A 27,896-nucleotide genomic window follows, 5' to 3' on the forward strand; every position below is an offset into this window, starting at 1 on the left:
CTGCTGAGCCCGAGGACAGACAGAGACGCCGGGAGCCGGGGACGCCTGTGGCTCCCGGCAGGGGCCGCCGCCGAAAGATGCCGGTCCGCAGGGGCCACGTTGCTCCCCAGAACACTTACCTGGACACCATCATCCGCAAGTTCGAGGGCCAAAGTGAGTGTGTGTATGGGGGCGGGGGGACGATCTGGAGTCCTGGTTCCGTGAAAGCGGGGGCCGGACCCCTTTACTAACTTCTAACTGGGCAAGGTGGTGAGTGCCAGGTACTGAATGCAAAATCCTTCCTTTGATGTCCCTAACACCTTCTCCTCCAGCGGGACCCGCTCGCCTTAAATGCTGTCCTCTTTTCTGGAACACAAGGAGCAGGGTGCAGCCCTTCCCTCCCCACCCCCAGCTGTTTCCTTGGTGCCCCAAGTCCGAACCTCCCCTTCCAGCCACTGCCCGCCCCCGCACCCGCGTCCTCCAGAGGCTTTCCTGAGTCCTTCCTTTCCTTCCTTTTCATATCCTGGCGCTGGTCTTCCCAGGAGCTTTCCCAGGCCAGACCCCCATCTGGTCACATGCCTGCCTCCCTTTCTGACACTTTTCCTGTTTCCAGGAGGCCTTGGGCCTTCCTTCCACCTCATGACCCTCACTGCCCTAGTCTTCCCACAATCCCCAGGCCTGACTCCCTCCCTCGTTCTGGTCACTGCCCTGCTCCTCTGCCTAAATTCCCCTTACTGCCCCCAAGAGTCCTTATGATCTTTCCCTCCCTGCCTCCGGATCCTGGCTCCCATGGACTTTTTGCCTCCCACCTCCCACCCCAGGTCGGAAGTTCCTGATCGCCAATGCTCAGATGGAGAACTGCGCCATCATTTACTGCAACGATGGCTTCTGTGAACTCTTTGGCTACTCCCGAGTGGAGGTGATGCAGCAACCCTGCACCTGCGACTTCCTCACAGGCCCCAACACACCAAGCAGCGCTGTGTCTCGCCTAGCGCAGGCCCTGCTGGGGGCTGAGGAGTGCAAGGTGGACATCCTCTACTACCGCAAGGATGGTGAGGCACACTCAGGCCAGAGGCTTTGCAGGGCAGGCTTGGCCCTCTGTCTTGTCCAGCCAGGGTGGCCTTGGAGAAGGCACTGACCCAGGATCCAAAGGGCCTGCACAAACCCTGTTTCTTGTAGGGGCCTTGGTTCCTCCACAGGCATTGGATATGACGCCTTCTGAGGTCCTTTGCAGGAGCTAGGGATCAGGCTGGGCCACCCACTGGTCCTGGCCTGGGGCAGGGCCTCCCACTCTGCCATCCCTCCCTTGTGTCCCTGGTTTCCTGGATCTCCACTCTATCACTGTCAGCCCCAGCTGTCAGGCAGCTGGGATGGAAATTAACCTTCCCTCCTCTCCGTCTGCTCCAGGGATTAGAGGAAGAGTCACCTCCTCAAGGCCTCTGTGGCCAGGCAAGGCATGGCGGCTTTTGGCTGGGAAAGTGGGGTGGGCCTGCCTCATCCAGTCTTAGCTCTTTGGGGAGACAGGGTCTGGAGTTTTCCCTGACCAGGAGGCTCATTCAGATGGCGTTTGGGTTGTTACTGCCAGCTGGAGCATACTGCAAGCAGAACAGAAGCATAGGTCAGGGACTGAAGACAGAGCTCAGCAGCCCTTGGAAACCCTCCCCCACTCCCCAGGACCACAGGGTCCTCACTGGACCTGGCAGGATGGGTGGGAACGAGGAAAAGAGCCTGAATGTCCTTGGAAATCTCTTGAATCAATGGCCCCCAACCTGGTTCTGCATCAGAATTACCCAGAGCATGTTTCCTAAAACATGCTTTCTCTAGAGAGAGGCTGACTCAGAAGGTGTGAGATGAGGCCAAGCGGGTATATTCGGAAATATCTCTCTGGTGGTTCTGATGTTCTGCCTACTTTAGGAACCACTGGCTTAGGTAAATCCCTTCATTTCATAGATGTGGAAGGGATTTGCCCAAGATCCCACTGCTAGAGTCCAACCTGGGACTGGAACCCAAGTCTCTGGATTCCTCCCTCAGAGATTTCTTTTGAGTAATCCCAAGAGGAAAGAAAGGACCCCAGGTGTCTTTGTGTTTAGAGGCAGGATTTCTGGGGAAGGAAGTGCTCAGGAGAGAGAAGTACCCAGGGAAGGCAGGCATGAGGCCACCTGAGTGCAGATAAAGAATGGATGTCTCTGGATCGGGACTGAGGAGTGCTGAGAGCCCAGGTTTCAGGGGCCTGGAGTGTGTGAAACATGAGCATGTGTGTGCTTGCATGTGTGTGCCTCTGTGTGTGTGTGTGCTTGCAAGTGTATACCTGTGTGTGTGTGTGTTTGCAGGCTTCTCAGAGTTACAGCTTCTCGGGTAGGTCCTGGTTGTTCCTGCTGCTGCTACTTGAGTAAGTGGCAGTGGGAAGTACAGCAGGCAGGGGCAGCCGGGGGGGACTGGGAAGAATCTAGCTTAGTGTGGCAGTACTCACAGGGTTAATGAAGTCAGAATATTTTTAAAAGCTGTGACCTCACCTCCTCACATCATTGCAGAGAGGAGGTGGCAGTCAGGGGAGTGAGAAGGGTCCTGGGGAACAGGATGGACAGCAGGAAATGGGGGGGCGAAGTACAGCAGGTCCTTTCTTTTCCTCTCCTTGACACTAGAGCTATACCTGATCCCAGACTCCTAGGAATGTCAGGTGATGGCTCTTGGGGTCCCCTCAGCACCCTGCAGGTATCTGGACAGAGGGCAGAAGTCAAAGCCTGGCCTTGGCCCCCTGAGATCAGGACTCAGATCAGAATCCTGTGGGAGTCCTCAGGTCTCAGAAGGGAACCTAGGAACCTTGTCTTGGGGGCAGACCCTCAGTGAAAATGGGAAATTACCCACATACCTTGTGCTCCATAAGTCCCAATCTACTCCCATCTCACCCTCGGCCCTTCCCTATCTTATTGCCCAAGGCTTTGATTACCTGAACCTTCCTGAAATTGTCCTGAAACCCAGAAAAGTGAGCTTCCTGGCCTGCATTATACCAAGGGAAGGATGTTGTGCTCAGATAACTGATGTTCACCTTAAGGTCCACTCTGACCACAGACCGCATATAATCCTTTTTTTTTTTTTTTTTTTTTTTGAAACAGGGTCTTGCTCTGTCACCCAGGCTGGCAAGAACATAGCTCACTGCAGCCTCCCATCTCAGTCTCCCGAGTAGTTGAGTAGCTGAGACTACAGGTGTGCACCATCACACCCGGCTAATTTTTAAATTTTTTGTAGGGATGGAGGTCTCACTGTGTTGCCCAGGCTGGCACATGATCCTTTTTTGACTATATTCACGTACATCTTACAGTCCTGCTGAGGGGCATCCTAATGGTGATTTCTTTCCTCCCTGGACAGTACCTCCCTTCCCCCCCAACCCCCAACTCCAGGGAGGTGGGAAGGGGTCCTGAGCAGATCTCTAGCTGATTTATACATAATCCTCTTTTCCTCTAAAGGGGTAATCCACTGAAAATTCTCGAAGTCAAAGTGGAGGGTTTGTGTTCACATAGCTCCATGCTGTGCAGCTACAGACAGTTGGGCTCAAAGAGGCCAGGGCACTTGGCAAAAATACCACAGGAGACAGCTCAGAGACCCCTGGGAAACTGGCTCTTCCTCTATTTGCCTTTGCTAGGAGTGGTGAGAACCTAACAGATAAGGAGGAATGGGGATGTGGCAGGACTAGAACTGGTGAGAGTTTGGAAGGAAGAAAGGAGAGCACTCAGATCCCCCCACTGTCACCCATGCCTGCCCTGCACTGGCACCTGCCTGAGAGCCCACCCCAGCCTGCCTTTCCTGGGTCCTCTTCTTGAGGATCCCAAACCAGAGAGTCCCCTAATCCCCAAGCCAGGTCAGAGGAGTCCTGGGACTTCTCCAGTCCTCAGCTCTTGATGAGGATGGGACAAGGGGCTGCTGTCTGCCCCCACCCTCCCCCCATGTTTACCATATGCACACCCATGAATGCCAGGAGGACCAAGCCAGGAGGTGGCATGCAGTGGCCACTCTCTCAGTGGCAGCTTTTTGTAGCACCAGCCTCTCCCTGGGGGCTCACCACAGTGCTGGATCGGGTGCGCATCAGGAGAGAGAGGTGAAGAAAACAAGGAGGCTGTGAGTGCTGGGAAACTGAAGGAAGGAGCCCATTCAAGAGGGAGAGAAGAACACAGAGAAGTGGTGTGTCTCAGGGGAGAGAAGTGGGGTGCCTTTGCTAAGAAAAGTACAAACCTAGCAGATAAGAAAGAATGGGAATTCCCAGGGGGCAGACAAACCTGCTGCCCTTGGTCAGAGAGGTGGGTGCTGGGAGGAGCTCCTGAAAGGAAACAGCGGGCAGAGACTGTGGTTCCTCCCCCAGGGCCCCAGCGAGGGCATGGGAACACTGCCACTCCTGGGCATAACCTGAGATGTTATACTTACCCACTTTTGGTCACCTAGATGTGGGCTTTTATTGTGTAGGGGCTCTGAGCCACAGGTAAGCAAGGACAGCCTGGGGCAGCCTGGGGCATTCGAAGAATGCTCTGCACTCTTCCAAATCCTCCTAGCCTCCTGTCTGCCTACCCCACAGGCCGCAGGTATGGGGGCGGGGCATGGGGTACCATGCACCGACACCCCACCCCAGCCCCAGCCCTCACTGCTATAAAGGGCTGGTCTTTGGTCCATTCCCAGCCACAATTTTCCAATTGCATCAATTTTCCAGTAACATCAATTGCTGGGTGCAGCCACTCCAAGACTGTGTTGGCAGCCCCCAGCAGCTAAGAGAGCCTGGAGGCCCTCTGCCCCTCTGCCCAGCTCTGCCCTCTCCCCGACCCCTGCCAGTCCAGATCTCTGCAGTGCCAGAAAGATTGACAATATAATCTGGTCTTAGGAGCAGTGTACCAGGCCACTGGCCAAGGAGGCTCCCTATCCAGGTTTCAGCGTCCAAGTGTCGCCATGCCCCAGGCTGACTGGAGTGATGGGCTTGGGCCTGGGAGTCTGGGCCTGTAGCACTGTGCGCCCAGGAGTGGGTGAAGCAGGCAGGCACCTCTCCCCGGCGTGGATGTCTCCCCTGGGCCCAGGCAGCAGATGGTAGATGGCTGCCTGGTGCCTGGGAGTCCAGAAATCCAATACGGGAGATTCCTACTCCCCGGGGAGGAAAGCGAGAGGGAGGATAGGGGTGGCTCAGCTGTACCCCAGCTCTGATGGCTGTGAGGAGGGGCTGAGGACGAAACAAGGAGTCTGGTGGAGAGTCATTCCAGTGAGTTCCACAGCAGCGATACTCCCACCAGCGTCCGGCCTGCGTCCCCCAAACATTGGCTTCCATCCACTCAGTCAACAAACAACACCTGGGACAGGTGAAGCAGAGCCTAACCTGCCCTCAGGGAGTGCAGCTCTGCCTTCTCATTTGCATGGTCACCTGCGGCCCCTGCCCCATGAGGATCCTGCCCTTTGGGCCTGACACCTGCCAACAGTTTGAGTTGAGGGACATAGGACTCCCATGGAGAGGGTGCTCATGAGGTGCCCGGCTTGGGGCTCTTGGGTATGGGGTATTTTGTTTGTTTATTTATTTAAGACAGAGTCTCCCTCTGTCACCCAGGCTGGAGTGCAGTGGCATGATCTTGGCTCACTGCAACCTCAGCCTCCTGGGTTCAAGCGATTCTCCTGCCTCAGCCTCCCGAGTAGCTGGGACTACAGGCCCACACTACCACGCCCGGCTAATTTTTGTATTTTTAGTACAGATGGGGTTTCACCATGTTGGTCAGGCTGTTCTTGAATTCCTGGCCTCAAGTGATTCGCCTGCCTCAGCCTCCCAAAGTGCTGGGATTACAGGCATGAGCCACCGCGCCTGACCAGGTATGGGACATTTTAACTGGTATTGTTCCACCCACCGAAGGGGGCTGCAGCGAGACCCTGGAGGGGCAGAGTCTATGGCCTGAGAGGCACAGGGCAGCCAGCTGCTGGGTGTGGGTTGCCCAAGATGATGGGAAAGGTGGCTGGAGGGGCCCGCCTTGTCCCCACATGGACATCCTCCTCCCTCTGTGGTGCCCAGGCCGCTGCTCTGCCTACTCCCTGGGCCCAGCCCTGCCTTGGGACCTCACACTCTTCCTAGGCCCAGAGCAGCAGCCTGGTTCTGGCCCCAGCACCCTCCTCCCAAACAAGTTCCTTCCCTTTTCCAAGCTATTGCGTCCTGCAAAACCAGGGATCCTCTCTCCATACTCCCTCCCAGCCCTTGAAAGTCAGTTTCTGAGAACCCCAGGCTCTCTTCTGCAGAATGGGGGTCCATGCCTGCCCCTCAAGGACCTCCTGAGGCCAAATATTCCAGCTGGCCCCATGCCCAGCACTTAGTGTACTTTCAACAACGAATTCCTCCCCGCATCACAGGAGCAGGGCATCTTTGCAGGATGGGAATATGGGAAGAGAGCCCAGGGCCAACCCAACTCCATGGGGTAGAATGCCCAGCCTCACCTCCCCACTTAATCCACCCCCATCTGCTCAGCTTTAATTACAGCAGAAGCAGACCTTGAGGTTAAGCTCTGAGCTGATGGCCGAGCGTGGACTTGGGCCTGATCTGATGCTACCTTATCTCCTAATGAGCAGCTTAGCTGCTCTCCCCACCTCTGCCCTGTGGGTGGAGCACCAGCTGCGCAGCCTCACCCACCCTGTGCCCAGTAGCTCTGGTCACTGTCCAGGCCTCTTCACCCCAGTGGCTGCCCTTCACTTGACCTTCACTCAGCCCCTTCCCTAGCCAGATCACTGCAGGAGGGGACTCCTTCAGGGCCCACTCCCCATCCCCCCAATGGTGTTTGCAGCCTCCAGCTTCCGCTGCCTGGTGGACGTGGTGCCCGTGAAGAATGAGGACGGGGCTGTCATCATGTTCATCCTCAACTTCGAGGACCTGGCCCAGCTCCTGGCCAAGCGCAGCAGCCGCAGCTTGTCCCAGCGCCTATTGTCCCAGAGCTTCCTGGGCTCCGGTGAGGCAGGGTGAAGGTGGTGGTGGGAGGGACGCATGAGGGTCCCCTGGTCCTGGCTGCTCTGACTTCTGGCCCTGGTTTCAGAGGGCTCTCACGGCAGGCCGGGCGGACCAGGGCCAGGCACAGGCAGGGGCAAGTACAGGACCATCAGCCAGATCCCACAGTTCACGCTCAACTTCGTGGAGTTCAACTTGGAGAAGCATCGCTCCAGCTCCACCACGGAGATTGAGATCATCGCGCCCCATAAGGTGGTGGAGCGGACACAGAACGTTACTGAGAAGGTCACCCAGGTGCGGGCCTGCAGAGCAGGGTGTGCGGAGCTGTGCCAGGCCTCCAGGGTCCTCTCCCAGGCTCTGGGCCCAGGCCCTTCTGCGGCCTTGGCCGGTAAAGAGATCCTGCCTGTCCAGCCTCTAATATCTGGTTCGAGCCCCAGGTGTCCTGTCCTGTTTGAGACTTAAAGACCTACAGGTCTGCCTGAGGTCACAGCCGTTGTGCCCAGTTCCTGGAGCCAGAGGAGGCTGGGGTCAGCAGGGCCTGTGAACGATGCTGACGCCTAGGCCTGGAGAAGCCAGGGCAGCGAGTGGACATGCAGGCTACCACGGGGTCCTGCCCAAGGCTCAGCCTGTCACAGGGAAGGAAAGGCAGAGAGGTGACATGCCAGGGCCAAACTGAGAGAACTGGCATGGGGGGGTCCCAGCCTTGTGCCATCCCCTTGCCTTTGAGACAAAAGCCACCCTCCCTACTTCCTTCTAATGTGAACACAGGCAGGGTGGGGCAGGGCAGGGCTGGCACCTCCAGCTATCTTTAATCAGCTTCCTGGGGGCCAGGCCCTGAAGGACCCCTGCAGCTCCTCCTTGGCCACCCCAAGGCAGGCTTCCGTGGGTCCTCTGCTCCAGCTCACCCTGCTGTCCTTTTTCATGAGGCTGGAAGAAGGCCTAACCATTCCAGAGGGAAATGTAAGGAGCCCTGCTGGAGGCTCCAGTGACCACAGTCCTGGCACTGACTCCCTGTGTGATCTTGGCCAGGGAAACTACCAGCCCCCTTTCTAGACCTCAGGGCTTTCATGTGCAGGAGAGACATTGACTAAATGGTCTCTGGGGACCCATTTGACATTGAGTAGTTCTGGCCCCAGGAGACAGACAAAGCTATAAGCCATAGCCAGGGGTCCAGGCCAAGGTTGAGCAATGCAGAGCCCAGAGTGGCCTGCTCCCAGCTTTCCTTTCCCAGCTGTCCCTGTGTTGGGGCTGGAGGCAGCTCTTTTCCCTCCTGCCTGTTTTCACCTGAAGCACAGTTGCTGCTGGAACCAGGTGTGGGGAAGACCACTCAGCACCTCACTGAGCTCAAGGATCCCAAGGAGGGCAGGACGCCAGGCTGTAGGACTGTGCCCTATGAGGTCAGGCAGAGTGGCCCAAAGGCCTGACCCTGGGAAGCTCCCCAGCTGCTTACCCCAGGGCATCTTAGGTTGATGCCACTGTTGGTGGCTGCCATGGTGGGGGCTGTTAGACTGGAAAGTAGTTGGTGAAGACAGCCAGGCCTGGCTGGGCCCACAGTCCCGGCACCTGCCCAATCTGCCTGCCCCTGTTTGTTCCTCAGCTTGGCCCCTCTTGGCATCACTCCCCCACTCCATGTGGGTCTTAGGTCCAGGGAGGTGCCTGACAGATCTCAGGGGAAAGGGCAGGCGAGGACCCAGATCAGGGAAGTCACATCGGCCTCAACCAGAACTTGAAGAGCTTCGACGGCTGTGGCCTCACACCAGAGCCTGGGTGTCCTGAGGGCCTTGCACCTCTGGGGGACTTAGGCAGGGTGGGCTTTGCCACAAAGGGCCCTCAAGCTGGCTTTGGAGGCAGTGGGAGATTTTGGGGGTCCCCCTGTCTGGGGGCCCTGAGGAGCTGAGGAACTCTCCTCTCAGCCTACTTTAAACCACCCCCCACCATTCCTTCTGTCTCCCTCCCACTCCCCACCCAGGCAGGCCTAGGGAAGGGCCTTGTTTCACCCTAACAGGGTCCTAGCGGCCTCTGATACCCAGGGTGTGACGGCAGCTGCTCCTGATTAGGGAGCCCCAGTTTCCGGTGCTCATTCAGGGACCTGCAGTTGAGAGCTCATGTGGACCAAGAGCTGGGCACACAGGGAGGAGAGGGCCGGCAAGGGAGCCAAACTCAGTGAGCCCATGACTCAGTGGAGCACCACCATGCAGCTGGGTAGATACAGGGACAGGGAGAAAATAAAAAAAGAGCCCAAGTCTATGTGGATTCAGAGGGGGCTTCCTGGGGAAGTACGAAGTGAGGCCTCAAGGCTGAGCAGGTCACTGCAGGGTGGGGACATGGTAGCTGCGCTCAAGGGTTTGGATGTCAGATAGGGACCCTCTGGTTGAAACCAAATGGATCTGCCTTATTGTGATCCCACCTCCTAATTGATTTTGTTTCCAAGGTCAAACCTTACATTGCAAATTTTCCTAAACCTGAACCATCCACCAGATCTCATCTGGTGGGAGAGGAGGTCCATGGAACACCCTTCCGGCTCCATCCTTGTCTGGAGCAGTGTCTGATGAGGATGAGGGAGCAGGAGGGTGGACGGGGAATTGCTGTGTAGAGCGGCGCGTGCCATCTCCGTGAGAATAGATGCATCTCACTAACTACATGAGAACAGATGCATCTCATTTCCTCACTACCCGTGGCTTTTGTTGTCCTTTGTGATTTCATTTTGCAGATGAGGGAACTGAGGCTCACAGAGGTTACAAAACTTGCGTAAGGCTCACCTATAGCACATGTCACACCTGGGATTCAACCGGGGAGGCCTGGCTTCAGTACCCATGCCCTTCCTAATGCCCTGGCTGCCTCTCGTGTTGGGCAGCTGGGCCTAGAGCTCCTGGGTTGATCACAGTCTTGGAGGTGGGGGCGGGAGGGGAGAAGGGAGAAGTGAGGTCTCTGCAGAAGGTGATGTTCCAAACTCTTGGACATGTGTGGGGAGGAGTCAGTTTTCCTTTGCCCAGGACCTGTTGAGGGTCCAGGTTGGCTGCACCCCTACCCCATGGACTATTTCCATGAGAGGCTCTGAGTTGGTCCCAGAGAGGGCACTCACTGGTCCAGCCTCCCCAGGGCCCTCAGAAAGGAAGACGCTCTTCTAGGGGTGACCTGTTCCCATCAGGAACCCTGACCACAGGGGGCCTCCCAAGCCCACCAGAGAGGATCAGCCCACCAGTTACCCCTTCAGTGGGCTCTTGCGTGGAATGGGCCCACAGATGACCATGGGCCTAGCCCTCCCCTGCCCTGGCTCCACCCACTCCAGAATGTTTCCAAGGCAGCTTGTGAGCATCAAACCTGGGGTCGCTATGGGGCAGAGCCATACCCCTCCTCTTGCATCCCAACTCCTTTCTCTGCACTTCCTCCCGAGGCATCTGTCCCCTTAGGAACCTGCCTTCTCAGACATCCCCCACCCTGTCTCTCCCTCATCCCCTCTGCCCTCCAGAGCCATGGTCATCCACCCTCTCCCACTACACCTTCCCCAGGCCTCAGCCCTCTAGGCTGGTCTCACCAGCTGTGGCTGCCCCCGACCTGACCACCCTCGGCCCCACCCCTAGGTCCTGTCCCTGGGCGCGGATGTGCTGCCCGAGTACAAGCTGCAGGCGCCGCGCATCCACCGCTGGACCATCCTGCATTACAGCCCCTTCAAGGCCGTGTGGGACTGGCTCATCCTGCTGCTGGTCATCTACACGGCTGTCTTCACACCCTATTCAGCTGCCTTCCTGCTCAGCGACCAGGACGAATCGCGGCGTGGGGCCTGTGGATATACCTGCAGTCCCCTCACTGTGGTGGATCTCATCGTGGACATCATGTTCGTCGTGGACATCGTCATCAACTTCCGCACCACCTACGTCAACACCAATGATGAGGTGGTCAGCCACCCCCGCCGCATCGCCGTCCACTACTTCAAGGGCTGGTTCCTCATCGACATGGTGGCCGCCATCCCTTTTGACCTCCTGATCTTCCGCACAGGCTCCGATGAGGTGAGCAGACCCTCTCCAGGCCAGCAGCTGTGGCTGTCCTCTGCACGCTGGCCTCAAGCCCTCCCTGCTGCACAGCACTAGGTGCGGAGAATACCTGGCACTGGGCACTTTTGCTGAAGCACGGGGAGGTGGAGAGGAGGCCCCTAACATGTCACCTCCCAGCCCTGGAAAAGGACCTGCCGAGGCTGCACCCCCAGGCCTCTGCCCCTCTGCCCCCTCTCCGAGTAGGCCCTGGTAAGAGGAGCAGGCTGCCCATTCCAGGATGGGCACTCATGTGGTCCCGGCCCCTCATGCTCACTTCCAAACTGCACTCACCCTGGAGGGAGAAAGGGATCCCCAGGCCACTCCCCAGTGCACCCTGGGTCCCACCTCACCCCCTAGCCCTCCACTATGCCCACCTGGCTGCCCATAGGTGACATGAAGGCATCTACATGTCTTTCTCATAGCTTCCAGTTCCACGGTCTCCTCTTGCCCACTCTCCTCAGGATCAGCTTTTCACTGAAATCGACTCTGCCTTCTGTGTTCCAGTACCCCCTCCTCACCCCAGCCTGTCCAGCAGGGGGTGTCCAGCAGGGCTCCTCTCCTCCAAGCCCCCGTAAGACACAGCAAATCCACCCTCCTACCCCCCTGCCCCCACCTGGACACTGAGTGGTCTTCGTACTCATCCGTGTCCCATCACCAAACTTGCCAGCCTCCTGCCCCTCCACACAACTGCCACAGCAAGTTTCAGATCGCTTACTTGACCCTGTGTTCCACCTTCTGGGATGTACAGGGTCCTCAGAATTTTCAATGGCTCCCCAAGGCCTACAGAATAGAAGCCAAGCTGGTGATGGACCCTGAAGCCCACAGGGCCCCTGCCCGCCCTGCCCTTCCCGGGCACGGCTCTCGCTGCTCCTCCATGTTCCATATGCGCACCAGGCTGTAGTGCCACGCTCGGTTTCCCATGTGGGCCACGCACTTCACACCTCAGTGCCATTGCTCATGCTGCTCCTTGAGCCAGGAGTGCCCTTTCCCTCTCCCTCCCATCTGCCTGGAGCCCTAGCCTCCTCTCTCTAGGCTCACCTCATGCGTCACCTCATCCATGAAGCTTCCCCTGACCTGCCTCTGCAGACTTGACCTCCTCTTCCTCTGTGCTCCCACTGGACTTCTGTCCTAGCAACCAAAACACTATTTTGAGCTTTAGGCTGAGATCCTTAATGTCCCATACCGTGCCACACTGCCAAGTGCGTTGCCCGGAGCAGGTTCTCCATAAAGGTTTGTTGAATGACTATGTGGTTGTATGCATGAGTGAACAAAAGCAGGCCTCAGTGCACCCATCCAAGGGCTGACCCCAGCCCTGTTACCATTTCCCTACCCCTCCAGACCACAACCCTGATCGGGCTATTGAAGACAGCGCGGCTGCTGCGGCTGGTGCGCGTGGCACGGAAGTTGGACCGCTACTCTGAGTACGGGGCGGCTGTGCTCTTCTTGCTCATGTGCACCTTTGCGCTCATTGCGCACTGGCTGGCCTGCATCTGGTACGCCATCGGCAATGTGGAGCGGCCCTACCTGGAACACAAGATCGGCTGGCTGGACAGCCTGGGTGTGCAGCTTGGCAAGCGCTACAACGGCAGCGACCCAGCCTCGGGCCCTTCGGTGCAGGACAAGTATGTCACAGCCCTCTACTTCACCTTCAGCAGCCTTACCAGCGTGGGCTTCGGCAATGTCTCACCCAACACCAACTCCGAGAAGGTCTTCTCCATCTGCGTCATGCTCATTGGCTGTGAGTGAGACCTCATGCCATGGCCTAACTTCATGCTCTGGTCTTACCTGTGAAATTTTATTTGTAGTTTTGTACTGAGATAGAACATAACACATAGCAACAATTCATGCAGTACACTGATCCTAAGTGTGCAGCACAATGAATTTTTGCTGGCGTGTGCACCAATTGTACACAAAATGTAACACCCACACAGTCTATGCTATCTGCCAGGCACCAAGACAGGCTACATAATTTGCAGGGCCCAGAGCAAAATGAAAATGTAGGGACCCTTGTTTAAAAATTATTAAGAATCGGCCAAGTGTGGTGGCTCAAGTCTGGTAATCCCAGCACTCTGGGACACCAAGGCAGGTGGATCACCCGAGGTCAAGAGTTCAAGACCAGCCTGGCCAACATGGTGAAACCCCATCTCTACTAAAAAATACAAAAAATTAGCCAGGTGTGGTGGCACATGCCTATAATGCCAGCTACTCAGGAGACTGAGGCAGGAGAATCGCTTGAACCTGGGAGGCAGAGGTTGCAGTGAGCCAAGATCGTGCCACTTGACTTCAGCTTAGGTGACAGAGTGAGACTCCATCTCAAAAAAGAAAAAAAAATTATTAAGAATTTTTCACCGGCTGCGGTGGCTCATGCCTGTAATCCCAGCACTTTGGGAGGCCGAGGTGGGCGGATCATGAGGTCAGGAGTTTGAGACCAGCCTGACCAACATGGTGAAACCCCATCTCTACTAAAAATACAAACATTAGCCGGCATGGTGGCGCACGCCTGTAATCCTAGCTACTCAGGAGGCTGAGGCAGGAGAATAGCTTGAACCCGGGAGGCGGAGCTTGCAGTGAGCCGAGATGGCGCCACTGCACTCCCCTGGGTGACAGAGCAAGACTCCCTCTCAAAAAAAAAAAAAAAGAATTTTTCGACAGTGATAGCAGAGTATTAAACCAAATGCAGGGCTCTCAGCATGTGGCCCCGTGTGTCCACACGGGTTGCACACATGAAGCCAGCTCTGCCAGGCACTCTTTTAAACCCTTTACAAAAGCCCACATTTCATTTCCTTCTGAGCCCAGTTTACAAAGAAAGAACCCAGATAGTGCTAAATTGCCAGAGGGCACACAGCTAGGAAATGTCCGAGTGACCGGATCCCAGCCGAGGGGTTCGGCTCCAAGGCTGTGCTGCTCTCTATCCCTGCTCCCAGCTGCCTGCCTCCCAAGATACCTAGTTTAGGAACACAAGAGGCAGCATGGAATTTTACACATAGATTGAGTTGTCATGTTCAGAGTATTTAGAGATGTGAAAGCCCAAAAAAACAAAAACAAGGGAAGAAAATGGGTGAAAACAAGAAATTGAGATTGCTCTTTTTTGTTGTTTTTGTTTTTTTTGAGATGGTCTCATTCTGTTGCCTAGGCTGGAGCTCAGTGGCACAGTCTTGGCTCACTGCAACCTCTGCCTCCTGGGTTCAAGCGATTCTCATGCCTCAGCCTCCCGAGTAGCTGGGATTACAGGCAGGCACCACCACGCCCGGATAATTTTTTTTTTTTTTTTTGAGACGGAGTCTGGCTCTGTCACCCGGGCTGGAGTGCAGTGGCCGGATCTCAGCTCACTGCAAGCTCCGCCTCCCGGGTTTACGCCATTCTCCTGCCTCAGCCTCCCGAGTAGCTGGGACTACAGGCGCCCGCCGCCTCGCCCGGCTAGTTTTTTTTGTATTTTTTTTAGTAGAGACGGGGTTTCACCGTGTTCGCCAGGATGGTCTCGATCTCCTGACCTCGTGATCCGCCCGTCTCGGCCTCCCAAAGTGCTGGGATTACAGGCTTGAGCCACCGCGCCCGGCCACGCCCGGATAATTTTTGTATTTTTTTCGTAGAGACGGGGTTTCACCATGTTGTCTGGGTTGGTCTCGAACTCCTGACCTCAGGTGATCTGCCCACCTCAGCCTCCCAAAGTGCTGGGATTACAGGCCTGAGCTACCACACCCGGCGGAGACTTTTCTTTTCATTGTATTTTTACAACTTAAAGGAGAAAGCAGATCTGAACTTTAAAAATCCATTGCCAGCCGGGCGCGGTGGCTCAAGCCTGTAATCCCAGCACTTTGGGAGGCCGAGACGGGCGGATCACGAGGTCAGGAGATCGAGACCATCCTGGCTAACACGGTGAAACCCCGTCTCTACTAAAAAATACAAAAAAACTAGCCGGGCGTGGTGGCGGGCGCCTGTAGTCCCAGCTACTTGGAGGCTGAGGCGGGAGAATGGCGTGAACCCGGGAGGTGGAGCTTGCAGTGAGCCGAGATCGCGCCACTGCACTCCAGCCTGGGCGACAGAGCGAGACTCCGTCTCAAAAAAAAAAAAAAAAAAACAAAAAAAAAACTAGCCGGGTGAGTTGGCGGGCGCCTGTAGTCCCAGCTACTCGGGAGGCTGAGACAGGAGAATGGCGTGAACCCGGGAGGCGGAGCTTGCAGTGAGCTGAGATCCGGCCGACAGAGCGAGACTCCGTCTCAAAAAAAAAAACAAAACAAAAATCCATTGCCTTCCTTCTTTCTTCTCGGGTGTTTGACCGCTGGGCCCAGTAAGATGCCAAGAGGCACAGGGCATAGGGAGGAGGGCAGGAAGCCCAGGGGCCTTTGTTCCCCATGTGCCCTGGCTCTGCCCTGGTCACTCCTGACTTCTCCCTGGACAGAGGGGTCCCTCACCAGGGAGCTGCTGGAAAGAGGAAGGCCCGGGTAAGCTCAGGCCCAGTGGGGCCGCGGAGGAGCTCACTCCCCTCCCCGCCCCGCCCCCAGCCCTGATGTACGCCAGCATCTTCGGGAACGTGTCCGCGATCATCCAGCGCCTGTACTCGGGCACCGCGCGCTACCACACGCAGATGCTGCGCGTCAAGGAGTTCATCCGCTTCCACCAGATCCCCAACCCGCTGCGCCAGCGCCTGGAGGAGTACTTCCAGCACGCCTGGTCCTACACCAATGGCATTGACATGAACGCGGTGAGCCCCGCCGCTCTGGCCAATGCCCGGGGGAGGCCAAGATCCTGCGGGGGCGGGGCGGGGCGTCCCCAGAGCCCTCCCCACCCTCTCCCCTAGCCCCACCCCGGCCGCGCCCCGCTGGACTTGGCCGCCCGCCTTGCAGGTGCTGAAGGGCTTCCCCGAGTGCCTGCAGGCTGACATCTGCCTGCACCTGCACCGCGCGCTGCTGCAGCACTGCCCGGCTTTCAGCGGAGCCAGCAAGGGCTGCCTGCGCGCGTTAGCCGTCAAGTTCAAGACCACGCACGCGCCGCCTGGGGACACGCTGGTACACCTCGGCGATGTGCTCTCCACGCTCTACTTCATCTCCCGAGGCTCCATCGAGATCCTGCGCGACGACGTGGTCGTGGCCATCCTAGGTGGGTCAGGCGGAGTGGACCAGGCCTGTGTTGGGGATTGGATGGAAGGCGGCGGGATTGAAGATGCCCTGCCCAGGTCACCCTCTTCCTGATGAGGATTTTACTTCTACTGGCCAGCAACGTGCACAGCATGTACCCGGGAGAGATATATACCCAGCTTCCTGAATCCTTAAAACAGCCCTCTGCCAGAGGTCCCATTTTCCTGAGAGAGAAGTTGAAGCTGAGGGAGATCATGCTAGTCTGTGGCCAGGCAGGGATTCCAGGGCTGTCAGTGTGACTCAGAAACCCAGGCAGGTCTTCCTACCTTTTTGCACTCTTGGGGAGTTCAGGGAGAAAGGCCAATGGTCTCTCTGGGTGGAGGGGGATTCCCTGGCTGGGGACCCCAGTCTCATTCAGTGCAGACACAGGGATAGCCAGACACTTTGGAGGAAGGGTATGAGCACTGGGCAAGGGGGACAGACAGGTCACAAGCAGCCTCTGCCACATGCCTGCTGTGTGACCTTGGGCAAGTCACTTTACCTCTCTGAGCATCACAGGGTCCTCTCCTAGATTCTCATCTTCCTTGCCTGCCCCATGACTTCACCTCCACCCCAACTTCAGGCTCACCCTCCTTTGGTCCCCATGATCTGGCTATCCTCCAGCCCCTCTGGACAGGTACCCCTCAGGCTCCCTTCTCCCTCTGCTTCCTCTGGCCTGCTGGTGATCTGCTCTCCTCTCCTCACCTGACACCCTCCCCTGGGCCTGCTCCTCGCTCCCATGGCCTCAGCCTTCACCTGTACCACAAGGATCCCCAGAGCTCTGTCCTCACCCCGCTGTCTCCTTAGACCAGAATATTCCATTTCTTCCTGGGCATGGCCACCTTAGTATTCTATGAGCAGATCAAACTCAAAGTATCCCAATCTGAAATCATCACCTTTCCTCAAAACCAGCTGCTTCAGCATCCCATCACTGTGAAGCATCTGCCCATTGCCCACGCCACAGTCAGCCAAGGGGGCATCCTACTTCATTCCTGCCCACTGTCCACCAGCCAGACTTGTCCATACCTCCCCATCTCACACCTGTCTCCCTGTCCCTGCCTGGATCCAGCCCTCTTTGGGTCCTTCCTGGAAAGGTGTTGGGAACTCCTTTCCCATGGCCCTACAGCTGTTTTACTCCTATGCCTGTCTTCTATCTTCTGCCAGTGACCTGAAAGAGACATCTGTACATCTGTCTCTTCTGCTCAAGATCTCTCCATGGCTTCCCATGGTCCATGCGTGGCATCCCCAGTTATCCCAATCCGACCACCCTGTCCTACCACCCTCCGCCTGGTACTTCATGCTCCAGTCAAACTACTTAGAGTTCTCTAAATCTGTGCCCTTGCATGTGCTGCCACTCTGCCTGGAGCGCCCTACCCTGTGCCAGTCCGGCAGATCCCAGTTGTCCTCCAAGGCTGGGCTTAGGCATAGGTTTCTGTATGAGACCTTCCCTCACTCCCAGCCTACCTTAGATGTGCCGTCCACGGCTGGGGGCGTGGTGGCTCACGCCTGAAATTCCAGCACTTTGGGGGGCCGAGGTGCGTGGATCACAAGGTCAGGAGTTCAAGACCAGCCTGGCCAAGATGGTGAAACCCCGTCTCTACTAGAAACACAAAAATTTAGCCCGGTGTGGTGGCAGGTGCCTGTAGTCCCAGCTACTTGGGAGGCTGAGGCAGAGAATCGCTTGAACCCAGGAGGTGGAGATTGCAGTGAGCCAAGATCATGCCACTGCACTCCAGACTGGGCAACAGAGCAAGACTCCATCTTGGGAAAAAAAAAAGTGCCATCACATGGGAGGGATGATAATTATTATTAATAATTAAGAAGTTAATCCAATTTAAGTCTCAGTCAGAGACATGAAACCTCTCATTTTGTCCTGAGTAGAAAGAGATATTAGATCAGAATCTTTCATCTACTGGAAAACCATCACATAATAGTGTTGCCCAGATTTCAAGCTTCAGGCTTTCATGTGTGGCCCTAGTGAGCCCCTTCCCTCTCCAGGCCTCAGCCCTCTCTTCTGTGAATGCCCTTTGATCCTGTTCTCTTGTGGGGACATATCCCAGCCTCCACCCATCCCTCTGTGCTAAACTGTTAGTGCCACTTGCACAGTGTCACCAGGCTGAGGGTGCTGGACTTCCTGGGGGAGTGGGAATCAAAGCAGTCATGCTCTGTGGCACCCCGGCCCGGGGCTGTCCACCCCTGGGCTCTGACAGTGCAGTGCTGATCACATGCTGTTTCTTCTGCCCTGATTGCCTTTATCATGGGGGCCAGTCCTTGTTTCTCTCCACACAGCCCCCATTTCTCTTCCTCTGTAAGCTCCCTCCTCTCTGTCCCTGCCACCCCTGGCAGGAGGAGCCCCTCCCTCCTCCATGGCCCCATAACTCTTGGTTCTTCCTGTTTCTAGGGCTCTACAGATCAGGCTGTAAACTTGTTAGCTGCTTATGTACCTATCTTGCAGGGATTTGAGGGGGTCCTTATGGGTGGCACAACATCTTATATTTATATCCTTTGGCCAGCACAGCACCTGGCACCAGGAGGGCCCAGTACCCTTGCCACATACCTGAGCATCACCCATGTCTACCCTGGGACATCCTTCCGCCTTGTCTTGCATGGACCTAGTCAGGTGCCTCTTGCTTTTTTGTTTTGTTTTGTTTTTTGTTTGCTTTTTAGATAGAGTCTCGCTCTGTTGCCCAGGCTGGAGTATAGTGGTGCAATCTCAGCTCCCAGCAAACTCCGCCTCCCGGGTTCAAGCGATTCTTCTGCCTCAGCTTCCCAAGTAGCTGGGATTACAGGCCACCATGCCCTGCTAATTTTTGTTTTTGTTGTTGTTGTTTTTAGTAGAGATGGGGTTTCACCATGTTGGCCAGACTGGTCTCAAACTACTGACCTCAAATAATCCACCAGCCTCAGCCTCCCAAAGTGCTGGGGTTACAGGCATGAGCCACTGTGCCCAGCTGCCTGTTGCTTTTTGAGTCACTTTCTCAAGCATCACCTCATCTGCTTCCCTGAACAGTCCAGTGGGGTTGGCAAGGCAGATCAGGTTTTACCCATTTTAGAGATGAAGACTCTGGGGTCCAGACAGGGGGAGTAACTTCCCCAGGCTTCCTCCACCAGGGCCATGCTGGTTACCTGGCCCCACAATCAGGAGTGGGAAGACAAAGAGAAGCCTCTGGCCCTGCCCTGGCGGAGTTAGGTGCTCTGGCCCTGGGTTCCTTGCACCCTGCTCCACAGCACCGGCAGGCCAAGCAGCAGGAAGACATTGAGACAGACATTGAGGCTTTAGGGTCCCTTCCTGCCCACTGTGCCAAAGAGTGTGGGCTACAGGAGGGAGATTCTGATGGATGGTGGTTCTGAAGGGCCTGGAGAGAGTGAGAGGAGCCTGTGTGGCTCAAAGGGCACAGGAAGAGAACAGCCACTCCACCACCACCACCCTGCCACCCACAGCCAGCACATCCAGCCATGGATCATTGGCAGAGCTCGATCCTGGGCAGCAGGCCCCAGCCTAGAAGGATGTCTGAGGTTGGGGGAGGTCATGGTCAAAGGACCCTCATAAGGGAGCATGGAGCCAGACCCTGAAGAAACTCCCACCCCTCTGGCTGGCAGGGAAGAATGACATCTTTGGGGAGCCCGTCAGCCTCCATGCCCGGCCAGGCAAGTCCAGTGCAGACGTGCGGGCTCTGACCTACTGCGACCTGCACAAGATCCAGCGGGCAGACCTGCTGGAGGTGCTGGACATGTACCCGGCCTTTGCGGACAGCTTCTGGAGTAAGCTGGAGGTCACCTTCAACCTGCGGGACGTGAGTCAGGGCCAGGTGGGCCAGGGTGGGTAGAAATGCCCAGGCAGCCTGCTGAGGGCTGGGCCTGCCTGGCCTGAGGGCACCCATCTGACCAATACCCTTCCTTTCAACCCCATCCTACAACCTTTGCCATGATTTCTTCTGTGCCTACCATGGCTGGCGTCATGCTAAGTATAAGGATAGCTACTATTTATTAAGCACTGACTATGTGCTAAGGGTGGGGCTTCGTTTACATGATCTCCTTGCAAATGGTATTACTATCCCTATTTTCCAGATGAGGAAACTGAAGATTAGAGACAATAAATAAATTGGCCAAAGCCATTCAGCTAGTAAACGGCAGAGCCAAAATGTGAATTTAATTTGTCTGACTCCAAAGCCCAGACATTCCCACCATACCACACCAAGCTGAAAAGGAAGGTGCCTCCCGTCCAGAGGGCTCACAGTGCCAGGCAGGGGCTGCCAAGAGGTGACAAAGCTGTCTCTCTTCTCACACTTATCCCTCAGTAGAGGAGATTTTGACAACTCAAGAAAAATAAAGAGCCACAAAGTAAAATAGCCAAAGTCACAAAGGTATAAAGGAGAAGCCATGTGGAGATCAAGCTTGCCAAGGAGTGAGACAGCCAGGACCGACCTGGAATGCCCAGAGCAGGGTATCACAGAGGAGGGAACTAATGGGAAGAAGGCAGTGTGCACCTGGCCAGGAAACACAGAGCCTGGGCTGTTTCTTCCCCGGCACCCCTCCCCCTCCACCTCGGGGGAGGACTCTGCTGGCGTGGGCCCTGTGCCCAGTTTCCTGAGCATGGAGCTGGGTGGGCTTTCTGGCTGTGGACAGCCCTCCCCACACCATCCCCTCACCCCTTCCTCAGTATCTCCCCTCCCCCCACCCCCACAATCTGCACAGGGGACACCTGGTAAGGACTCTGCCTTGGGGCCCCAGCCATCAGGCAGCCAGAATGCCTAGCAGCTGGGCACCAGGACAGGAGGAGTGTGGTCTCTGCGGCCTGGGCCATCTGCAGGAAGCCACCCAGGGCATCGTTGCTGTGCCCAGCTGCTTGTCACGCTTTCACCTAGTTGTGACAGCACCATGGGGTGAGGGCAGGGAAGAACAAAGAGGCCCCATCCCAGTTTTGGTTCCTGTTACTTCACCCTCTTGTTTCCCACAAGGCAGCCGGGGGTCTCCACTCATCCCCCCGACAGGCTCCTGGCAGCCAAGACCACCAAGGTTTCTTTCTCAATGACAACCAGTCAGGTGAGCAAAGCTAGCCCCCGCTCCCACCAGCCCGCAGCCCCTGGCCAGCATTCTGCCCCTCCCATGTCCTCTCCATCCTGCCTCCCCAGCACCAACCCCTCCATGAATGGAGAGGGGCTCTCTCTAGACCCAGAGCTGGAACCTTTGCCCTGCTTCCTCCCCAGTCTCCCAGCCCTGACGGCCTGTGTCCTCAGAGGCAGAGTGAGGGCTCTGTGGTTCAAATGCAACCCCCAGGGGTGTATGGAGACTCGCCAGCCCCCTGAGGTTCCACACCAAGGCATCAGGGGGCCACTGGGCTGCAGCTCCCTGGGCAGTGAAACCAGCGCTAAAAGTCCTCACCCTGCCAGGGTCTCCCCATGAGCTGGGGCCCCAGTTCCCCTCCAAGGGCTACCACCTCCTGGGTCCTGGGAACCAGAACTCCGTGGGGGCAGGAGCTTGTGCTCCAGGGCACCCAGGTGAGGAGAGCCACTCTTCATACCCTGTGTCCCCAGGGCAGGTAGGGGGTGGGGGACGGGCTCTACTGAGAAGGGTCAGGCCTGTGGAACCAGCTGGGCCCATCTGAGACTTCCCTTTCCCTCCTGCAGATGCAGCCCCTCCCCTGAGCATCTCAGATGCATCTGGCCTCTGGCCTGAGCTGCTGCAGAAAATACCCCCAAGGCACAGCCCCCCAACCCCTCAGGGAGACCCAGATTGTTGGCCTCTGAAGCTGGGCTCCAGGCTAGAGCAGCTCCAGGCCCAGATGAACAGGTGAGTGCGCTGTGGCCAGGGCTGGGGGCTGGGCATGAGTAGCCCCTCCTAGTGACTCAGAGACATCACGGGGTGCCAGGTGGGTTTTAGAATGGGGTAGGCCATTTAGCTGCAGGTCTACCCATGCCTGTCACTAGGCACAGTTCCCCCGATGACTTCCCCTAGCGAACTCTGGAACATGCCAAGGGAGCTTCTCAGGGGAGGGGCACAAGCATGTGCAGAAACAAATTCCACAGGTCCTGGGAAAGGGAAAGGGGGTGTGTCCTATGGATGGCAGGGCTGTGGTGGCAGAGTGGGGGCTTACAGGCAGAGCAGTCTAGCTTCAAATTCTGGCTCTGTTCCCTACCAGCAAGAGTGTGGGCAAGTTACTAAACAGCTCTGAAGCTAGTTTGCCCTTTTGTGAAATGGGGATAGTTAGAACATCCACGTCAAAGCATCTTGGGGACTGAATGTTGTCTACTTGGTGCCTGCTCACTGGTGGTGTTAGAGTCAGGGGTGTACCGGGGGAATCTGGGCAGGGGCTGAGGATCCCAGTAAGGAAATAGCTTCAGGTAGGCCCCAGGCTGCCATTCCATCTAGCAGGAACAGCACACAGGCTACAAGATTGACAGCTGCCCTCAGGAACTGCTCTTGCCAGCCCTGACCCTGACTGTGGGGTTCTGTCTGGCAGGCTGGAGTCCCGCGTGTCCTCAGACCTCAGCCGCATATTGCAGCTCCTCCAGCAGCCCATGCCCCAGGGCCAAGCCAGCTACATTCTGGAAGCCCCTGCCTCCAATGACCTGGCCTTGTTTCCTATAGCCTCGGAGATGACGAGTCCAGGGCCCAGGCTACCCCAGGGCTTTCTGCCTCCTGCACAGGTAAGAGGTGAGGGGATTCCCAGGGACTTACCTAGAAGCAGCTGCATGCCTTCCCTAGCCCGACTTGGTCACAGTGTGGCATCAGGCCCAGAGCCTCTGTGGCCCCAGAGCAGCCAGGGCTTCTGCTTACCTCCTTTATGATCAGAGTCATGGTAGGGTTAACCTGGGCAAGGTGCTGGCAAAGCCCAGAATGTGACTACAGAGCCTGCAGCTGGGGCCAGGGCAGCAGGACCCTGAGGTGTGGGAAGGTCAGGTACAATTTTTGTCTGAGCCCATCCCTGAAGTCAGGGTGGATTAACCTGTAGCCTGGCCTGGGGTGCATCCCTCTTTCTTGCTCCTCCCAGACCCCAAGCTATGGAGACTTGGACGACTGTAGTCCAAAGCACAGGAGTTCCTCCCCCAGGATGCCTCACCTGGCTGTGGCAACGGACAAAACTCTGGCACCATCCTCAGAAGAGGAACAGCCTGAGGGGCTCTGGGCACCCCTGGCCTCACCTCTGCATCCCCTGAAAGTACAGGGACTCATCTGTGGTCCCTGCTTCTCCTCCCTCCCTGAACACCTTGGCTCTGTTCCCAAGCAGCTGGACTTCCAGAGACATGGCTCAGATCCTGGATTTGCAGGGAGTTGGGGCCACTGAACTCCAAGATAAAGACACCATGAGGGGATTGAAGGTGGGCAAGGTGAGAGTTAAGGGTCTTGAGGAGGTGGCCGGGTGCAGTGGCTCACACCTGTAATCCCAGCACTTTGGGAGGCTGAGGCAGGCAGATAATGAGGTCAGGAGATCAAGACCATCCTGGCTAACACAGTGAAACCCTGTCTCTACTAAAAATAATTTCAAAAAATTAGCCAGACCTGATGGCAGGCGCCTGTAGTCCCAGCTACTGGGGAGGCTGAGGCAGGAGAATGGCGTGGACCCGGGAGGTGGAGGTTGCAGTGAGCCGAGACTGCGCCACTGCACTCCAGCCTAGGCGACAGAGCAAGACTCCGTCTCAAAAAAAAGAGGATCTTGGGGAGGCAGACAGCCTCCCAGATGGGCCTCTCCTAATCTCCTAAAGTAGCTACAAACTGCTGATCCAGGTGAGCCAGGATGGCGTGGGTGAAGTGGCTCAGGACTTATCCCAGCCTCCTCCAGGGCTCTATTTAAACAGCAAGCTTGGTGGAGGGTGGGAGAGTCTCAGGTGTGGAGGCAGCTTACAGGATGGAGGGGGCAGTGAAGAAAGAAGTTTCTGATCTACATGAGTACCTTGCTCTGAGCCTCCCAGCTCAAAACCCTCCAGCACCTCATGGCCCAGCACCAAGGCCCAGGGTTGGTCACCATGATCACTCTTACCATGAGACTCCAACCTGGCTGGAGATAGAGGTGTCTTCTGTGGTAGACATGTCAGGACAGACCTCCAGCCCTCTGCTTCCGATGGTTCTGTGACGTTGGGTCTCTTGAGGGCAGTGGAGTGTCACACAGCTAATAAAGTGCACATTTCATGTTGGGCTGGGTGTGTCACTTATTTGAAGGTCATCAGGTCTTTGACTGTGCTGTGGCTTTCTCCAAACCCTTCTTGTAAGGAGCTGGAGACTTACCCTCCACCATATCTAGTGTGTTGGGGACCTGAAGGTGGTTCTGCTGGGTCCAGAAGCTCCTGGAACCTGGGGCTGTTAGGCCGAGGTGAAGGGAAGCGGAGGTGCTGGCTTGGTGGCCCTAGGGGATCATGACAACAGCCAATACTTTGGTAGCACTCGCCCTGTACCAGGCACTGTGCTGACAGCTCTGCAGATACTTGTTCATCTAATCCTCAGAACAACCCCAAGGGGTTGATATTATTATCCCCATTTTAGAGATGTGGGATCAGTAGCAGAGAGACTAAGACACCCAAGCATGAGGGGGAATTCTGAATTCAGGTACTGTTCTGTTTCCTGATCTAGGTGCTGGTTACAGGAGTGTGTTCAGGTTGCCAAAGAGTGTGTTTCTATGTGTAAATTATACCTCAGTTTAAAAAATAATAATAAAAAAGAGGCCAGGCATAGTGGCTCATGCCTGTAATCCCAGGGCTTTGGGATGAGGATGAGGCGGGAGGACTGCTTGAGGCCAGGAGTCCAAGGTTACAGTAAGCCATAATTGCATCACTGCACTCACAGCCTGGGCAATGGAATAAGACCCTGTCTCAAAATGAAAATTAAAAAAAATCATCCCCGTGCCTAACACAATAGGAAAAGGAGGACATAATTTCAACCCAGATGGTCTAGCTTTGAGAGTATGTGCAATTAACCACTGCTGAAAAGGACAAATTAACCATTGTCCAAGAACTACCTGGTTATTGCTTTTCAATCCTTTGTTCCAGTGTTCTGTAAAAGAATTTCAAATATGTATATCCCCCCATGCATTTTTCAGTTGACATCTGAAATATTATAAAATACAATGATATATTTAAATAAATGCAAAGGATGTAATCTCAAGTGTCTTGTAAATATTGACACTTTATAAAACAATTCCATCCTTCATTTGTATTGACCCATTCCTACCCAAATAGCAGTGATTTGAGAGCCACCACCATCCATTTTAAAAACACAAGAAACCCTTCTTTAACATTGTTCTTTTTTCTTTTCTCATAATTCCCACTATTCTTCCCATAGTTTTATCCTACATGTAATTTATTGGTATGCTTCAAAGCCTACTATTGATCACCCTATCATATGTTTGCAACACAAATATGTATACAGGCCGGGTGCAGTGGTTCACTCATGCCTATAATCCCAACACTTTTGGAGGATTTCTTGAGGCCAGGAATTCAAGACCAGCCTGGGCAGCATAGCTCAACCCAGTCTCTACAAAAAAATTTTTTTAATTAGCCAAGCATTGTGATGCGCACTGGTAGTCCCAGGTACTATAGGGCTTGCTGGGAGGTTTGGGTGGGAGAGTCACTTGAACCTAAGAGGTCAAGACTGCAGTAAGCCATGTTCATGCAACTGTACTCCAACCTGGGTAACAGAGCAAGACTCAGTCTCTTTAAAAAAAAAAAAAAAAAAAAGGTTGGTCACGGGGTGGCTCACGCCTATAATCCCAGCACTTTGGGAGGCTGAGGTGGGAGGACCGGTTGAACCCAGCCTGGGCAATACAGCAAGACCTTGTCTCTACAAAAAATAAAAGGAGGTAGGAGGATTGCTTGAGCCCGGGAGGTCAAGGCTGCAATAAGCAGTGTCTGCCCCACTGCACTACCACCTGGGTAACAGAGCAAGACCCTGCCTCAAAACAAATGTGTATCAATTAATTGACATTTTAAAATTAATTTTTTGTAACTTTAATAAGGCTTTAAGGGTTACATCTATTAGTAGTACAGTTGTTCAAAACAACATTTATATTCAATTTTCTAATAAAAACTGAAATTTTATTGAAAATGTAGGTCATAAAAGAAAAAACTTCCTCCCCCCATTAGTTCCTATTATCTGTGGCTAAATATCATTATTTTTTATTAGAATAAGACAAGGTACCACAAATTTTGTACTTCTTTTTCTTTCCTTTTTAAAATTTTTTTAAAACTTTCCTCTTTACAGGGGATTTCCTTTAGCTGGGCGTGGTGGCGGGCACCTGTGATCCCAGCTACTCAGGAGGCTGAAGCAGGAGAATCACTTGAACCCTGAAGGCGGAGGTTGCAGTGAGCCAAGATAGTGCCACTGCACTATAGCCTGGGCAACACAGCGAGACCCTGTCTCAAAAATAAAATAAAATAAAAAAATAAGGGGGATTTCTTGGTCAGATGTGGTGGCTCACGCCTATAATCCCAACACTTTGGGAGGCCAAGGCTGGCAGATCATTTGAGGTCAGGAGTTCGACACCAGCATGGTCAACATGGTGAAACCCTGTCTCTACTAAAAATACAAAAATTAGCTGGCCGTGGTGGTACACTCCTGTAATCCCAGCTACTCGGGAGGCTGAGGCAAGAGAATCACTTAAACCTGGGAGATGGAAAAATCATTTTCACTAAAAATTATATTTAGTGCCCAGAATGGTGGCTCAAGCCTGTAATCCTGGAACTTCTGGATGCTGATGTGGGAGGGTCGCTTGAGCCTAAGTTCGAGATCAGCCTGGGCAACATGGAGAGATCTCATCTCTACAAATAATTTAAAAATAGCTAGGTGTGGTGGCAAACGTCTGTTGTTCCAGCCGCTCTGGAGGCTAAAGTGGAATCGTTTGAGCCTAGGCAGTCGAGGCTACAGTGAGCCCTTATCACACCAGTGCACTCCAGCCTGGGTGACAGGGCAAGACCCTGTCTTTAAAAAAAAACAAAAAAACAAAAAAAAACCTTTAATGTTATAATCCAACAATTCAATACAAACCTCCTTCAATTTTGATGAAAGCTAAGAATTGGAAACCATTTATATAAAGGTGTCACTTGGTCTCTGGCCCTTCTCCCTTTCAAACTCACAGGCACAGATACTTTTGGGGCTGGATTAGCATTTGCGTTGGGATGCACGGCGGGGAAGGTACAGGATGGGAACCGACAAAAACAGAGCCAAGCTGGTCAGGTCGGTGCCTACCCCAGAATTCGGGGACATTTCTAGATCCTGCAGGAAAGCGCGGGAGGACCTGACTCAAGCTGGCCTGGCCCTGAGCGCATCTGCGCCCCTGAAGCCTGGCCCTGAGGCCCGAAGACAGCAGCTTTCGGGTTAAAGGGGCCTTGGGAAGAGAAGGGGCAGGAAGGTGGTACCCGTTGCGCACAGGCCAGGCTGCCAGGCCGCGGGGCTCGGTCCCGCGAAAGTTAGTAGGTCTTCCGCTAAAGCAGAATTGTACTTTTACTCGACAGCATGGAAAGGCCGCTCAGAACAGCAGCAGCAGAGGAGAAGTCAGCGCAGGTCACAGACAGTTTCACGCTCAGAGACTTGGCCTAGAACTTGGAGGCCCGCTACTCCAGCATGCTCGCCTCCCGGCCACCCACGCCCCCACCACCCGCACTGCGCCGTTATCTGCCTGACTGACATCTTGGTCAGCCAATGATCTTTGGGACTGCCAAAGCGCCTGCCTCCGAGAGTTGGGCGGGGCGAGTAGTTGCAATGACAAACATTTAACCCAATAACGAGGAGATTTCACACGCTACGGCCGCAATAACCAATGAGAAGAAAGAATCCTTTCGACAGGACGTGTCAGGCAACCAACGGCCGGTGGCGCTGCAGGGGTCCCGTGGCTTCCGTTCC

General features: G+C 55.2%; 1 protein-coding gene across 2 annotated transcripts; it reads left to right on the forward strand.

Moving 5' to 3' along the window:
- Positions 1-24,200, forward strand: KCNH6 (potassium voltage-gated channel subfamily H member 6). 2 transcript variants are annotated; one of them, XM_009190973.3, is made up of 14 exons: positions 1-153; positions 801-1,031; positions 6,765-6,926; positions 7,011-7,216; positions 10,504-10,929; positions 12,292-12,691; positions 15,456-15,655; positions 15,798-16,050; positions 19,668-19,861; positions 21,026-21,110; positions 21,458-21,565; positions 21,695-21,857; positions 22,528-22,714; positions 23,059-24,200. In XM_009190973.3, the coding sequence occupies exons 1-14, from the start codon at positions 78-80 to the stop codon at positions 23,350-23,352; spliced, it is 2,985 nt and encodes a 994-aa protein (XP_009189237.1). In that variant the 5' UTR covers positions 1-77; the 3' UTR covers positions 23,353-24,200. The 2 variants fall into 2 exon arrangements, with proteins under 2 accessions (XP_009189237.1, XP_009189233.1); XM_009190969.3 differs by lacking the exon at positions 21,458-21,565.
- Positions 24,201-27,896: the final 3,696 nt, after the last annotated feature.

Source organism: Papio anubis, chromosome 17, assembly GCF_008728515.1.
Source record: "Papio anubis isolate 15944 chromosome 17, Panubis1.0, whole genome shotgun sequence".
Classification (NCBI taxonomy): domain Eukaryota; kingdom Metazoa; phylum Chordata; class Mammalia; order Primates; family Cercopithecidae; genus Papio; species Papio anubis.